The 16,922-nt window shown below is 34.3% G+C and overlaps 1 protein-coding gene across 1 annotated transcript in view; it reads left to right on the forward strand.

The window, feature by feature from the left end:
- The window catches only part of RTTN (rotatin), a 94,930-nt gene that overhangs the window by 1,262 nt on the left and 76,746 nt on the right, over positions 1-16,922 (forward strand). The window contains 9 exon segments of the mRNA XM_019475014.1: positions 727-914; positions 1,522-1,720; positions 3,535-3,624; positions 4,708-4,786; positions 6,158-6,272; positions 6,810-6,960; positions 7,911-8,076; positions 10,631-10,812; positions 14,402-14,517. Coding sequence (XP_019330559.1) covers positions 727-914; positions 1,522-1,720; positions 3,535-3,624; positions 4,708-4,786; positions 6,158-6,272; positions 6,810-6,960; positions 7,911-8,076; positions 10,631-10,812; positions 14,402-14,517 — 1,286 coding nt within the window.

Below are 16,922 nucleotides of genomic sequence, written 5' to 3' on the forward strand. Positions count from 1 at the left end.
CGCGGGGCTGTGTGCAGTGGGGCGGCGAGGGGCCTGCCCCCCGCCCGCGTACAGCGCTGCGGGGCTTTCACCTGCGAAACGGACCCGTCGGTTGCGTGTGGGAGTCCGGCTGCTGGCCTGGGAGGGAGGGAGGGAGGGAGAAAGCGGGGTCTCCTTCCTTCTTCGGCACTGGCGGGGCGCGGCTGCCCCTGCCCGGCCCCCGCTGCCGCCCGGCCGCCCCGGCTCCCTCGCCAGTTTTCCGCCTTCTGCTTTTCCGCTCGAGTCCCCGCTGCAGACGTGGAGGGGACAGTGGCACACGGTGATACCTCCCTAGGAAATGCCCAAGGCTTTCCCCTTCAGATACGGTGCCTTTCGACTCAATGGGCTTGGGTAGATTTTTGTCCGATTTGCGAGGCTGAGGCAGCTTTCGGTATCCGCAATATGTTGTGGTAGAGGTTTTCAGAATTTAGTTGTGTGCTTCAAGAAAAAGGGCATCCTCACGTTTTACATTTGGCATCAGATTATATCAGTGTGTTTTTTAATATTTCACACTTTTACACCATGCAAACGTACTTGGTTAGCTTACTGTTGGCGAGTGCAATATTTGTCTTCCTGGTAAGCATAATACTGACAGCATAAAAGCTAGCTTTTTTCACAGATCTTTGACAGCATTCTGGTTGTCCAAATACGAATTAAGTTATGTCAGGTGTTTTTATGTTTTTTTTCTAATCCCTTTCTTTTGGACAGGTCACGAACTGGCAGAGATAAGAGAACGATCTCTGAAGACTATTCTGTTTAAATTAGATCATAACTTGACTTCGTATGCCGATCTGGTCCATGAAAAAGTGCTTTTCCTTAATCTTCTGGAGTGGTTCAATTTTCCAGTTGTACCAATGAAAGAGGAAGTACTAAATTTTGTGAACAATTTGATCAAGGTATGACATACTAACATTTATTTATATATAAACTATGTGTCTTCAGAATGCTAAAGCTAAATAATGCTGGGTATTATTTGGTTTTGTAGCTCCATGTAATGAGGTTTTAGATAGTTTCAATAAGATGTGAATAATAAAGCCGTGTGTGTGGACAGAAATGAAAACAATTTGAGTGACTTGCAGTTGGTCGTAGGGATAGCAGAAAAAAAAATAATTCTTTTCTGGGTTTCTGCTTTAGTTCCTCTGCTTCTTCAGTTTCTCATTTAGTGTATAACTTCTTCTTTGGGATATGATTTACAGCTAAGCACTTGCACTGTCCCTGAAAAGTGAAGATTTGAACAATGGTGCAACTTATTTCAAAAAAGTTGAGAAAACATTGCAGAAACTTTAGACATCTCATAATACATTCTTACGCTTTGGTCACTAAACAGCAGCTATGCAGAAGAAAAAAAAAAAAAATCCCATCCTTGAAACTGATGGATGGTCTAAACAAAGGCAAAATCTAGCTTAAGTTTTGATTACTATTCTTTCCTTTCCTCCCCCTCCCTCAAGGTCAAGAGACCTTGAGACTCTTCAGGCTAACTTTCAGTTATTTGTCCTAATGTAGCATCCACCTGCTGCCCAGAAAATGATTGGAATTGGTGCAGTGGAATTCTTCTCTCAGCTTCGCCCCAATGTGGATCCAAACTTGCAGGCTATAATTGATGGGATTGTGGATGGACTGTTCTTCCTTCCTTCTGGACTTCCTTCTAGTTCGTTATCAGTATGTTATCAAACTCCGTCTCAGCCTTCAGTAGATCAACCAGGTAAATTACATATTTGAAGTGTGATTTACTTAAAATGAAAAGAATTAAAAAATGAGAAGCTTCCAGACTATGAAAAGTTGAGGTTTTCAGGCATAGTAGGCGAATTATTCCTGAGAGATCAGTGAAGTGTATGGTAAGCAGATTCTGCCAGAGAAAGTGTGATCTTAGCTAAATCAGGTAGTGCATACAACACTAATGGAGTTTTAAAAATCATTCTACTGTGATCACTTACTGCTTCCTTTTTTTGTTTCTTGAAGATTTGAATTGCTCTCAGAGTTAAAGTCTACTATGCAAAGAAAAGTAGCAAAGCATACTGGCTTAATTACAGATTTGTTCAAAGTTGCTACACTGGCTGCCATAAAGCAGTCTTTGGAAGTTCATGTCCCGTGTCCTGCCCTTTTTACATTATAGCAAACAGATATTACATACTGAAGAAATGGACAGAGAAGGTCAGATTACAAACAACAGGACTGTTCTTGTGCAGAGAGTTCCATTACAGGAATGGCACTATCTGCTTAGTTTTGGGTATTTGTCATAGTAAAATATGTAAACTTTGTTTAAAATTTCATATTATGTGTGAAGTGCTATTACTTGCTGCTGTTATCTAGCTTATTATCTATCTGTTACAATGATTTACAGTGCCTCTTGGATGTAGTCAAGAAATAAACCCATGTGGTTCTCTTCTGCCTTAAAAATTTTAGCACAAAGTATAGAGGAGAAAATTATGTACCGTGGAGGTCCTTACTGCATCCTCCTGGTTCTTGTGGGAAAGACACTGCTGTTACACTGCGTGGCGTAGTAATGGCCGCAGCTCTGTCACTCATACTGTGCAACCTTGGAGATGAAAGTAATTTTCCTGTGGTTTCTGCAGCCTGTCTAATGCTTGGAGTTTTATTTTACTAGAAGTATGTGGTGGCTGTTGATTGATTTTTTTTTTTTTTAATTATTTTATTTATTTTTTTCCCCCTCCCTGTGCCCACATAAGGGTTTAGCTAGATTTTTACCTAAGATTGCCACTGTATGGGGGATAATATAATAATCTTTTACATATGCATTCTTAAACTATACCTTTTTGAAACTACCCAACTGAAGTATTGTACATAATTCCTACTTACGCTGTCAATTGTATACATGTGTGGATTGAATAATCTTAATGCTTAGTAACAGGAGTGTTGTATTTTTTCTTTCTATTTCAACTTCAGTTACTGGGCAAAACTGTAAACTAATAATCTGGGCATTATCTAGTTTGATCCTTTGAACCAAATATTGTGTTCTGGAGAGGTTGCTTTTAATGTTACATACCTTGTGTATATTTTGTTATACAGTTTGTGTATTAATTGCATGTGTTTAATAATATACATATTATATGCAGGGGGGACAACTTTCCACCTGACCTGAAAAGACAGCAGTTTTGGTAGAAAAAGGTTTTAAATAGTTCATTTAAAACATTAATTTTATTACTGCATAGGTAGATCAGAGGAAAACATGTTTTGGCTGCCAGTTCTCCATCAGGCAATACGTTTTGTGTAATTGTTTTTACTATTGTTTGTATGGTATGTGAGGTAGTGTAAGAAAACGGAAAGAAAACTTTACAGTTGCAAAATATGATTGTAAAAAACAGACATTGACACACTCTTTTTAGTCCTCTTTCCTGATCATCTGAGACTATTTTAAATCAGTTTCCTTAATAGATTAAAACTCAAGGGCAAAAGGGAGGCAGTTCAGGAAAAGCATGAAGATAAATTGAGTTTTGCTTTTGGTTGTGGTTTTTTTTTTAGTGTACATTTTTTAAGCTTACCCTTTATTTGTTTTAGTTCTACCTCAAGAGGAATTATTCACTGGATATTTTTGTCAAGGTAAAAGTCATCTGCCGCAGTCAGAAATACCTCCCAAAAGAACAGTTGGTATGTGTAGTTACAAGATAAGAATATGTTAACTACAGAAAGTGCTTAGAATTGTAATATAGATTGAATTCCATTACAAATACTGTTATTGGCTATTCTTTTTCCTGTTGCTATTCTGTGAAATCTAGTATTACAGAAACTACAATTATAATGCTTATGAAAATGACATTCATCTTAATAGATCTTTCTCTTTTCTAGTAAATAGTTACTATAACTATTTGGAATATGTAAAGTGTGTTAAAATATGCTGTAATTTAAAAAATTATTTCAATTGCTAATGCTTTTCAGAAGATCTGTGTTCCGTAGTCAAAAGTGGCTGGGGGGGGGTGTTTTTTTTTTTATTTTATTTCAACAGTACTTAAAGTCTGAAGTACCTTTCTGCTTTTCAGAAAACTAGATTAGGTGCTTTAGAAATCTTTACCTTGTATCTAAATGAAAACCAGTGTTATGCTTTTATTTATTTTCAGTAAAATGATATGAAATGTTTCACTGACAAACACAGACCAATATTATTTTGGAAAGTCTTTACCTGTACCAATATAATAGTAACAGTTCACATGACAGTGTCATATTTAACATACAATATGGTGCTGAGAACTAGATCTTAAAATATGACTTTGGAGTTGCTGTATGTAAATCACCTGATTACTTTTTTTAGTGGCTTATCAGCTATCTTTAGAATTGCACAATAATTATATTAGTACAGGCAAAGACTTTCCGAAATATGGTCTGTGTTTGTAGTCTAGAAAGACTGCTAAAGAATATTTGTAACAGAACAAAATTATAACTTGATTGAAAGCATGATGTGGGGGATCGAGTACTCTTCCACTAATGCTGTGTTTTCGATTTGCCAAAACTTACTTCAATGAATGTATTTCATTTTGGTTTGAGATGACCTTAGTATTTTTTTGGTATTGCTGAAAACTCTCATTAGAAGCACTTGAGTTTGTGTGAGTCTATGTTTAGTAAAAGGTATTTCTATTTCAGATAGTGTACGGTTCATAAGTTTTTTACTTTCATGGAAATATACAGTGTAATGCTTCTATAAAATATACTCCAAAATATCCGTTCTCTTTTTTTCAGTGAAATGCTTGAAATTTTCCACATTTCCTTGGCTAACTCTGACTTCAACAGATAGACATGTTCTTTCATCTAATGAAAGGTACAGTAATAGAAACATTACAGTTTGCTTGTAGTTTTTATTTTTCTTGGGTAAGAGTGGTTCTAAAGTTCTGTCCTTCTGCATCATTAGACTGTTCCTGTAAATAACCTAGTAAGTTAATTTTTGATAAATGGTCATAAAAGCTGCGCTGAAGTTGGGCAGAGCCGATAGACAATGAGTTGTAATAGGACAGGTTTTCTGTTAATGTTGCTCTCCATTCTTTGTGTTTAGTTCAGAGTACATTTTATTTTTGTTCATGACACTTCAGTCTGTCTTCTAAATTTGTCAAATAGATCAAAGATTTCATTCAGTTAATTTTATAACAAGCTGGAATAAAATCATTATTTACTTTACTCCTACGGCCACTTGGCAGAGAAATCCATACCTTCAGTAGTACCTTAACTAGGTTTAGGCCAGTAAGTTTAGGTACAATGCCTTATCGAGGCATTGAGTCATTCAGATCACCTTTCTGCAGTGATTTTTTTTTTTTTGGTTTTTAACTTTCATTTAGAAAAACAGTGTTTGAAGTGGCCCAAGGAAAAGTTCTGTAGTTGGGATTCCTTATGAGTTGACACAGAGCTGTGATAATTTCTAGCATAGCCAGCAATGCAGTATCATGGACTGGACCATTTAACAAGTCTACTCTAACTGTAAGCTTTCTTGTAATAGGTTTTTGTTTTCTTTTCCTTTCAAAAGATCTCTGAAGCTGGAAAACCTCTTTAATATTTAATTTCCTTTATGCCTGAGTCTAGAAAAAGAACATAGATCCTTAAAACTGGACATGTTTGACTTTTTTACAGTGGTTTCAGAAACAGTGGTTTCTGAAACAATAAAAATAGAAAAAAGTGAAGTAGAATATCCAAAAGGTTCTTATTATTTAATAATATCCAAGTTAGAGAATAGCTAATAAATTTCTTCCTTTATGTAACTTCCCACATATCTAATTCAAGTGCTTTTAAGTTGTACATGAACCTTGATAACGAAAAAGACTTTCTTATTCGTAAGCGTTAGATTACTTGCAGTATACCACTGAGATAACCACTAGCTTCACAGGGAATTTCCAGTCTTTGTTATCTTAGTTTCAAATTCAGAATCAATAAAGTTATTTCTTTTCTGGGAACTTAATTTTACATGTGGTTTCATAACAGCTGGAATTGAGTTTGTTCTTTATTGTATACAGAATTAGCATAGCTAAGGAATAATTCAAGTTTAAAAATGGTATGACAATAGAATTATAGCATTTTTTTTCTTTAGATTCTTCAGTGTTGTGTTTATAACTTTCTTGTAAAGACTTATTCAAGCTAATGATTACTGGTTGGGTTTTTTTTTTTTTGGTCTTAATACATATTTAAACATGAACTGCATTTTTAGCTCTTTGAGAAGTAACAACCAAAGTTTAATTTGGAGTACATGTGAGCTTCTTCAGGATGTGATTATGCAAGATTTTCCTGCTGAGATCTTCCTTCAAAGGCCGAAGATTGTACAGGCAAGAATTCAGATGAAGTTTAAGGTTTTCATTTTGCTATGGAATAAGTTGTGCCAAGTAAGAATTGATGTAAATGATATAACTTCTTTCTAAACAAAATAGCTAAACAAAAGTTCCTTTGTGTATACTCTAGATGCATAGAAAAGGGGACATTAGCTATATAATGTGTTTAGAAAGTTATTTGGTTGTAATGACATATATCGCTGATCAGTAATGAAGTGTGTTGTGAAGTAATACTTTGTTCCTTCTGGATAAGATAAAATTGTGTCATTGTCATATGCACACTGTCTAATGGGCTCCCATAATGAAAGTAGTGACTTTATTGGAAATATAATGTGGAACTCATCTTTTTCCGTAGGACTGATAGTCTTGCATTCAGTAATAAAACAGTAGTTAAGCCTATTTATTCTTTGCTGTGATTTTTCAACGCTTAGAAACATTTGTGAACTATATTTAGTGCAAGACTCTTTCTGGCATGGTTGTTCATGAAGATGCATTAATGTTCAGCTACCAGTGTTAATGGTTTTGTGTTTGCAGAGCCTTTTGTCTCTGCTAAACCTGGCTTTTGGAGGAGATGGAAGACATCGGTTAGCTTTGCAGGCTGTGTCGTGCCTGCAACAGTTGTGCATTTTCTTGAGAAGCAGACTTAACTTTCACAGAGATCCAAGTTTTTCTTCCGCTGAGCAAGGTGGGTATTTTTAATTATTTGAAATACTATTGTGTGTTTACTACAGGTAAGATTGTCTAAAATGATTTTTTTAAAAAAAAAAAAAAAAAGCCAAACCCACAACTTTTTAGCAAAAATGGAATCTTGAAACTGTTTTGCTAAATGATGGTATCCAGTACTATTCATGTTAGTAAATATTTTTGGAGTAGTTGCATTATTTTAAAATATTTATTCATCTTTACAGTTTCCTGTGTTTCTCCATTTATCAACTTTTCCCAGTATCCAACTGTTTGTACGTCAGCAGGAGAGGGATTTCAAACTAAAACTAAATGAAATCTGTAAAATAAAAGTGGGCAGAGTTTCAGAAAAAATTTTCAAGCTATTAGTGCTTAACAATTTAGTTACTAATTTCATGAGCCACGTTAATTTTCTTTTTTTATTCTGATGGCTGAAAATAGTTTAATCATTGTTTTGGATATTACAGTCATTAAGGCTATTTCACAATGTTCTTAATGCTTAAATTTCGTAGATTTAATAGTATATATTAGTTATAATGATGTTCCTATTTCCATTTTGTCAGCTGAATTTAATCAACTTTGTTTCTATAAATTGGTAGTCTGGTTCTCTTCATAAGATTGTCACTATATTCGGTGTCTTAAACTCAATAAATTATGTTGGCTGTTTCTTTGCTGATTCAGTTATAACATCAACAAATCAAATAGCCTTAGTCAGAGACTATGTATTTTTAAAATTCAAGTTTTATGATTCAGCTGTAATTTTTAGTGGTTTTGCCTTGGAATTGAGTTCCCAAACTCTGCTACTTGCCAGTGATAGGTTGTCCTAGCTCGTCAGTATTTACTTGGTGTTTTCCATATCCTACCTTAGTTACTTTTACCATTACTTTACTATGTAGTATCTTTCAGAATAATGGATTCCGCTAATGGAAAATATATGATTTGTGTTACATAAAGGCACAGCTTCCCAGAATTCATCTATATCTTACTGTCTAGAAGCAAGAGGTCCTCCTCGTTCTCAGAATCCATCACCTGGAAGTAGTAGCCCTCGGCCATCTGTGATTGGACGGACAGTTCAGCGTCCTAGAGGAGATGGTCAAGATTGGGATGCAGCATCTTCCAGGTGAATAAAATAAGAAGAAATTTACACTTCAATTAAAAAATTATTAATATAGGATTATATGATCAGCTCCTTGTCAGTCTGTGGGATGATGTGAGAGTTTCGTTAACCTGTGAAAATTCAAACCATGTTTATGAATTAAACAGTTAGTTCTTTAAGTGGTGTTCAGAATACATAAGATCAGTTTTACCTGCCACATTTTGTACCCAACCAACATTTTTAACAAAATCTCTTAGTATCAATTGTTATTGCTTATGCATGTATTTGTAAGGCGCAGAAAAGCATTTATTCAGACTATTGCTGTAAAGTCAGGGATTTTTCTTTTTCTTCAGCAGATGACCCCGTAAGTTCTTATAAGTTGAATGGCCATCCCATAGGTAGCAGCGTACAGTATTGTCAAAAATGCTATGCTGTATAAAGATTTCCATTAAAGTCTTTAAACTTTGTTGTTAAATCTGACAACAAATTTCAGTTGTATATAATCTAAAAATTCAACTCCAATATGAAATTATGAATTGTCTGCATACCCTCAAAATGTTGAGGTTGTTTGTTTGTGGTTTTGTTACTCATCTTGACACAACAGACTTAAAGCTGCTGTTCAAGAACTAATATTTTTTAGTATGTGGGAATTTGTAAGTTCTTGTGAATCCTTATTGTGTGCTTGTGGTAGCTCTTTTGAGTCTCTATGGTATATTGGCTTAGTGATTGAGCAACTCCTACGTATTCAAATAGACTGTGATATTACAGCTGAGAATAGCTCACATAGTTAATTGTAAATGCATCTTGAGAGTCATTATATTAAAAGGTTATTTTTACTCATCTTAAGTCTAATATATTTATTTTTTATTATGTAACTAATATGGCACTGTAAATGAACTCCAGACTTTATGCATTCTAGGACCTGACCGTTTTCCCCAGTTGAACAGTTAACAGTTTAATAGTAGCTGGTGTATATTGTGCAAGAGATAGGGATGGCCTGGCTATCAGTGTAGTAAGGAAATCTACATAAGAGTAAGCACCAGTTAAGGCTGTGATGAGACATCTACAAACCAGGGAGTGGTAATTTATTAAACGTATAAGGCCATATTATGAGCTGTTCATGATGGTACGCTTTTATCTTCTTGCATCCTGTGTGCTGCAGTAGCGCTGCTCACTGCCCATGAATCCCATTTCTTACAAAGATATAATTTAGTCCAGAGGCAGCATAAAAAAACCCATGATGTTGAATAGAAAATATGATAGAGGGAAATGACTATAGTGTTGCTCTGATGTTGCTGATTTTGATATGGAAGAGCTGCTTTTAGTGAATCTTGTCTTTTTCAACATAATTGTAATATAAATTATTTGTTTATTGCCATTCTATATGTAACTCTTCTTTTTCCTTGTTCTTAAATCTTGAGACTCTTCAATCTATCTGTTTGTCTGTTTCAAATTCTGCCTGGAAACTTAACCTTTCCTCTTCTGAATTTTTTTTATGATTGATACCTCTCCTTCCTTAGCCTCTGGTAAGTGCAATCAGAACCACTACGTATTGGTGAACTCTTATATTTTGCTTATCTCTTCTTTTGACCTCTTAAAATCTGTTGGCTTTTAAATTCTTAATTGCTATTCTTTAGACTTTTTTTACATTTAGTAATATAATATTAGTAATATAATTTAATAAGACAATATAATGTAACACAGTCATGCCACAGTTCAGTTTCTTCAGCTTGTTTAATAATAAAAAAGCAACCAAACAAAAAGCAACTATAAAAGTCATACAGGTTTTTAAAGCAATCCAGGATTGCTAAATGTTGTTTGGGATAAGAAAAAACATTAAAAAACATTTGTCCTGAGTTGTATTAATTATAACGCTGCCAATAGAATTAGATTCTTTTTGAAAGCAGCTGGAAAATAATAAAATTATGAACTATATATAGAGCTCATAATTTTAAATAATTATATATATAAAAGATATATATATATTTTGTAATATATACTTGGTTGCACTTAAGGCTTTCTTGGACAAGGGAATATTTTCTGTTGTACAATGGACAAAGAAGTCCTACAGGCTTAAACGTAGGGCACACTTACTTAATTTTCCTTCTAAGGATTCTTGTGGCTAGCCTCATAGAATGGTTTTAATGTAGCAGGTACAGTTCAGGCTGAAATTTGATTTAGTAAGTGGCCTTGCTTCAAGCAACTGATAGACTTTGTTCATCAAAAGTAATGTTTCAAATCAACTGATTTTTCTCTTGCAGTATCGTATTCATTGCATGTATATTTCTTCCAGTACACATTTCTAAGTGCGTTTGAAGATGACTGCCAAAACAGTAGGCATTCACTTGTGATGCTACCGATTCTGACATTTAAAAAAAAAAAAACAAACAAAATCCCCCTCTTCCTGCAACACTGGTGGATAGCAGAGAAAGACTGGGATAGAAGGAAGGATATGTATTAAGGAAGGAGTACGTTAAAATACTTGATGCTATTTTTAACATCTACACATATACAGGTTTTCTCTTTGCAAGAGTTAACTATGCCTCTTTTTTTTGTTTATTTTGTTTGTTGTTTTAAGTGGAAACAGTACTCAAGCAAATGCAAACTCCAGAATCTCTCTGCATTCCCCACTTGATGTAGGACATATTGACCTACCAGATATTGAAAATGAGGACACTTTGGAATTACAGATGAAGCAGCTTAGCCTTCCTCAGTTCTGTGTTTCCATCTTGGAAAATGCAATACCTCTACTAAGAACAGGTGAGAAAGTTTTGAATTAAGTGTTTCACTTATGTATCCTTCCTATCTTTAGTATAAACCTCTTAAGAAGTTGGGTATTATGAGGTGAGTACCTCAAATAAATGGGGTACAGATGATTACTGATATACTGTAGCTAGTTATAACAGTTCTTTTCTAGGGACTTTGTTCAGGTCATAAAGCTTGACTCTTCTGGTTGATTTCCAGAATTGCAGCGGAAGTTTCAAGTGCTTTTTACTGATGGTGGGAAGTAGTGGTAAGAAGAAATGGGTGTGTGGTGGAAAAATGGTGTGGCTGAATAAAATGTCATTCAAGAAGATGAAAAAATAACCACGCTTAACAAAACATGTGTTCTGACCTCTTTGAGCATAGAGTTTTCCTCCTGTTCAAGAAATAATAAACAAAAATTCTGGGAAGAGGTTTGTTTTTATTCTTATGAATGCAGTAACAAATTCTAATTATATTTTAAGAAACATAAGTGATGATAGTCTAATTGCAACTAATGATTTTTATTTTAACTTACAAAAGTTCTAAATTGCAAAGCCTTTTTGAAGGACAGTCTTTTTGCTCTTAGGTTGTCTAAAATAGTATTTAGTTGTAAAACAATGTCATTCAAAACAGGTATTGGTAAACATGGTAAGGTTTTCAAATATAGGAGCTGGAAGTGTATATCTATCTATGACTAGAATACTAAAAGTTGTTTTTTTTAATATACCTGTCAACATTTCCTGAGTTGGGTAGAGGCTTTAACTTACAAAAACTATATGAAATATGTATGAAACTTCCATTTACTGTTGTTTTCATGATTGTTTATAACTTTTTATGACTTTCTGTTCTGACAAAATACTAATTTACTTGTGTATTTCATAGTAACATCAGCATTAATCTGCTTGTCCACAAGAAAGTTATTAAATCCTCATTTTTTTGGTAATAAACCAAACTAAAATGACTAAAAGTTTTGTTTTCCCCTTTCAGAATAGTGATATTTAAATATTAATTCTTCACAAGCATATTCATGACTTCTGGCATCTCATTTATAATGTAGAACTGCAGAAAATGTATTTCCTATCTTTTCCATTTCTGGTGCACGTCACTTCAAATCTGCAGAGTTAAAATACAGTGATTTTTTCCATCTTTCAAGATTCTCTCTTTGCATCTTATCATAGAACTAAAATAGTTTCATTTTCAGATGAAGTTGATCTGTCTTTGTTTCTCTTGCTGTCAGTATATTCACACTTTTTAAACTCTACTAGATCATATTTCTTCTTTCTTCCACTCTGCTTTAGTGAGACACAGATTGTAAGCAAACTAATATTTTTATCCTGTTCCATTGATCTGAAATCCTGTGATCTGAAGGCACACTGTACTACTGTGAGACAGTGACACACAGTAACACACTGTTTCTTATATGGTTATGTTTTCTGAATTGTTTTCTTCAGTAAAATCAACAGGCGCTTTTACTAACGTTATTATCACCTTATATGGTAGATATGGTATAGTGTAGATTTTCTTCTAAAACTTTAAATTACTGGGTAAAGGAAAAACAGTAAGCTTAATGTAAAATTTGCTTGCTTGTATTTTACAATATAATGTAAATTTCATTTAAGCTCAAATTCTGTTCCTTGTGGAGATGCTCACTGGAATTTTTCTTCCTTTGTGCTGACCTGTCTGGAGTAAAGTCATTTCAGAAATCAATAGTGGTGTGGGTTTTGGGTTTTTTGGTTTTGTTTTGGGTGGTTGTTGTTGGTTTGGTTTTTTTTTTGTGATCTGTTTTAAGCTACCATACTTGTCTGAAGTTCAGTGTTAATACTGCATGTCTTAAACACAATTATTTAAATCTGAACAGCAAAAGATTTGTTTTACAGTCATAGATTATACCTGTTTTACTGTGCATTTAGTAATAAAGAACTCTTAGCACATACTAATTGCCACAGGTGTTGGGAAATGAGTATTTTGCTGATATATTCATGTAAGAGTATGGTGGAATGAACTTGCATGTCTGTATATCATGACAGCTACAGCCAAGTGTTGTTGCAGATGTTATGTTTAGTTATTAACTTAAAAATATTTCTGAAACTATAACTCAAAACTACCATTATTTAATACTTGCATTATAATGGAGAAATACTAAGTCACCTTTCAAATGTTTTAAGCACAGAGATTTCATTAAGAACTTGCAAAATAATTGGGAAGAGACAAAAAGTGCTTTTTGGCATTTTCTGCCATGCACTCTTCAAATTGGCAACGTTTTGCCTAAAATAAATGGAAAACAGCACTTCTGTGAGATAGGAAAAAGCAAGCTTTCAAAAAGGCCCTGTGCCATTCTCTGCCATACGTTCCCTCAGAGCAGATCACTTAAGCTGCAAATTGCATGAGCTGTGGTCAGTATCACTACGTATATAGTCACACACACACAAATATTTTTTTTTTCCTTAAGTATATCAACAAGGCTTCTACAATGTATAAAATCTACAAAAGATAGAAAAAGTGACAAAGAAATTAATGTTCAATCATAACAAGGAGTAGAGCTTGCTTTTTTTTTTTTAAAAAAAGGTTTTGAAGGATGCACAATTTTTATGGTAGTTAAAAAATAAATCAGAAATTCAGTGGTGGTGTGTGAAATTCATCCATGGTTTTAAATAGAAACATACCATCAACAAGTAACTAAGCCAACAGTTGCACTAAATCGAGTATTTGGGGGAAGCTGTCACTGTATGGTTCCCTAGGATGCCAGACAGTTTTGGCATCCTCTGTTGTATGAGGTTGAAAATATTTGGTCTGGCTTCAGATATTGTGCCTTGTAATTCATGAGACCTTCTAGCCTTTGACTGCTTCTCCTCTATTGTCTCATTATCTGGGGACATTAGGGGGAGGTTTGTATTTGTGGTAAATGTAGGGCGTAAATGTTTAAGCTCGGGCCAAGTTTCTTTGTGGCCCCGCGTTCAAGCATAAAATGCACAAAGTATAAAAGTCACTAATAGACAGACCAGATTAGCCTTGTTATTAAGAGATACTGAGTCAGAAGGAGCAATGAAAATGAATAAATATTAGCCTAAAAACAAGGGGGGAAAATTGTTATGGAGAAAAGTACAAGTGGATAGAGTGGGTATTCATCTCCTTGCCTTTCAAAAGAAGATCTCAAATGAAATAATCTGGGAAGAAAGCCACTCCTGCTGTACCAAAAATGCAGATTAACGGGAATAGGTAATACATATGGAAGATCTGTAACCTAGCTGCCTGGGTGGGGGAAATAAGTGACTTCATTCTGAACTGTCAAAGAAGTCCAGTAATCGGATTTACAGCTGTAATAAAGTTTATGTAGTACTATAGGATTTAAGGAAATGCAGTCTTTCTTCAACTATATGATTGCTTTAATCTCTTCTATTGTGATTTTGACTAGTTGTTGTCTTCCGTGATTCAGAGCTGTTGGTGGTTGAGGGCAGTTAGCATTAGTTTAGTAGAAGTATATAGGAAAATTAAAATATCAGAATTTGAGATTTGGAGTAATCCCTTGTTCAAAATGGTGTTTTCTGAATATAATAATATAATATTTTGTCTCTATTTGAATTCATCCTCTCATTTGTATTCCCAGGAAGTAGGAGGGTAACGATGGAAGTTCTTGAATTGCTTGTTGAAGTCATGTTCCTTATTGGTGATGCTATGTCTGAAAATGTTTGGGAAGATGATAGCCTTTTTGCATTGGAATTGGTAAGATTCTTTAGGCTTTGATCAGCTGTATTTAGCAGTCTGCTTTTATAAGCCTCTGACATTTTCTGCAGTGATTCATATACATATCTAATCTTCTGCTGAGTTACCCTTTTGAAAATCTTAAATAGTTTATTACTAGTTCTATCACTGGCACATTCTTTTTTAAAATAAATGTAAGTTCTTTTACCAGATAATACTTGAAGTTTCACCTCAAGAAAATATGTAATGAATTCTGTCTTGTAGTGGAAGGCTGTTAAGCAGCCATTGAGAGAAACACATGTAGGGAAGGGGATTTGAGGGAAAAGTACTGACTACAAATGTTGGAGACCAATTTGATGTAAATGACAAATTTCACTTTGTCTACTCCTTATAAACTATCTGTTTAAAATTAGGGAGATAACTGTTTAGATCCAAGACTGGAATTGTAAGATACATGGTATCCATTTCCTACACAGGACCTATAGATCCCTGCACAGATTTCAGCTATCCTTAACTGTTGCTTAGCTGGGAAAGAAAGGACAAGGCTTTTTGGCCCAGGAGGGATTCAAAGTGTTAAGGTGCTGTTGACCAAACAATTTCAATTGCTGGAAATACATACCTAAGCATGGTTGAGAGTTGTTATATACATGAAATATCAAATTAGTGAATAACAGATGAAATAACAATGGGTGACTTGCTTTTTTGAAGACAACTGAAAGCTGAAACATAAACCAGCATGGCTTATGCACGTAACAGACATACCAGAGTTGCAGACTGAAACTTATCTAAAAACTTGAGTTAAGTGTAGTCTTAAATGCATGACTTAAGTTAGAATTCATGAAAATACCACTGAATATGAAACAATGGTATTGCAATAATTATTAATCAAAATATTACTGTAGGCTTCCCTATTCTCTATTTTACAAATGGTAATATTTATATTATTTATAGGACCTAGCAGTGAATGAGAACTTTTTGCTTTGAATTTAGTGTACTGACCTGTCAAAATCTATTACAATTGATCAACATCAAATCAGTACTGAAGATTGCTTGCAGAACATTTAATCTAAGAAGCTTAATATGATCTTTTGTCTAGTTGTTGTATGACCTGAGTCAGTATATTCCATTGCATATAAATCTGTCAAACTACAGTAGAAAATGTGAGCATCATCACACGTACATCATACTGATTGTTGTTAGTAGACTACTAACAAGCAAAACTCTGCAAATAAGCTGGGTAATTGTAAACAATTATATTGATTTTTAAAAAAGAAAGGAAAAAAAAAAGCTTTGCTGATATAACTTTATTCCATTGGTAGCACTTTGAGATTTATTAGTAAAACACTTTTCAGATGTAGAATTCACCTCCCATTGAAAGTTAGGAATCTGCATCAATTTGTGATGCAGAGCTGGACTGTGCAGTGCAATTCAATAAAGTTAATTTTGATAAAGCAATTGCAAGGCAGGAGATAAAAAACAGCTCTTCATCTTTCTTAGTGTTTGAGCAAATAAAAATAACTGAATGGACAATTTTAAGAAACAACCGTTAAACTTACCTTTATATTATTTAGTACTATATCAAATAAAATGTCTTTTATCAGAAGTAGACTGTTTTTAGAGTTGCTAGGCTTCAGTGCTTAGAAAACATGCTTCCTCTTTGTGTTTTGTATTAGCTCCAAGGGAAGGAGGTCATGTGTCTCCTTTCTAGGAAGCTTGAAAGCATTTCTTGCATAACCTTACTGCTTTGTGTTTCTTTGTTTATCCAATTTTAAAACTCTGCACTGGAATATCTTTGTGAAAAATACGTATTTTGGAAATCCATTCAAAAATACATAGTTACAAACTTAAGTATTTTACCCATGTTTTTATGCTTCCTTCCTCCCAAGTAAAGTTTTTACTGTTTTCCAGTTTAGTCACGTGTACTTAGGTGCAGTTTTGAGTTTGCCACATCAAAAAGTTAGATACTGCAGATTGCCATAGCCCCTCAGCGTTTTTTGGATCACTAGCTTTGAGACAGTCATCCCTGTCTCAGGGAGGAATAAACTTTTTGACTCTACTGTTGATTTGAGACTTCATGGTCTTGAAGCAGAGGCTCTTCCTGCTTCTGCAAACTGTAGCAGGGCAGAGAGAAACTTACTTTTTAACTCCTGAAGATGAAAATGAATCCTTTTCATCTTACTGTGTAATAACGTGTGTTGATAATGACTTTAAAAGACTGATTCGATTTAGTCAATTGCTTGTCATTTTCTTCAATTTCAACTATGTTGAGTCAGATAAATAGTGCTTAATTGCTTAATTATCAATTTCTGAAATTAATAAGCTAAATCTCATATGTGCTATTGCCTTCTTAATTGTTATTTGGCATTCCAAAACTGGCAACTGAAATTCATTGTACCTTTTTTTTTTTTTTTTTTTTTTTTTTTTTT

The sequence above is a fragment of the Aptenodytes forsteri genome, unplaced genomic scaffold, assembly GCF_000699145.1.
Source record: "Aptenodytes forsteri isolate BGI_AS27 unplaced genomic scaffold, ASM69914v1 Scaffold45, whole genome shotgun sequence".
NCBI lineage: Eukaryota > Metazoa > Chordata > Aves > Sphenisciformes > Spheniscidae > Aptenodytes > Aptenodytes forsteri.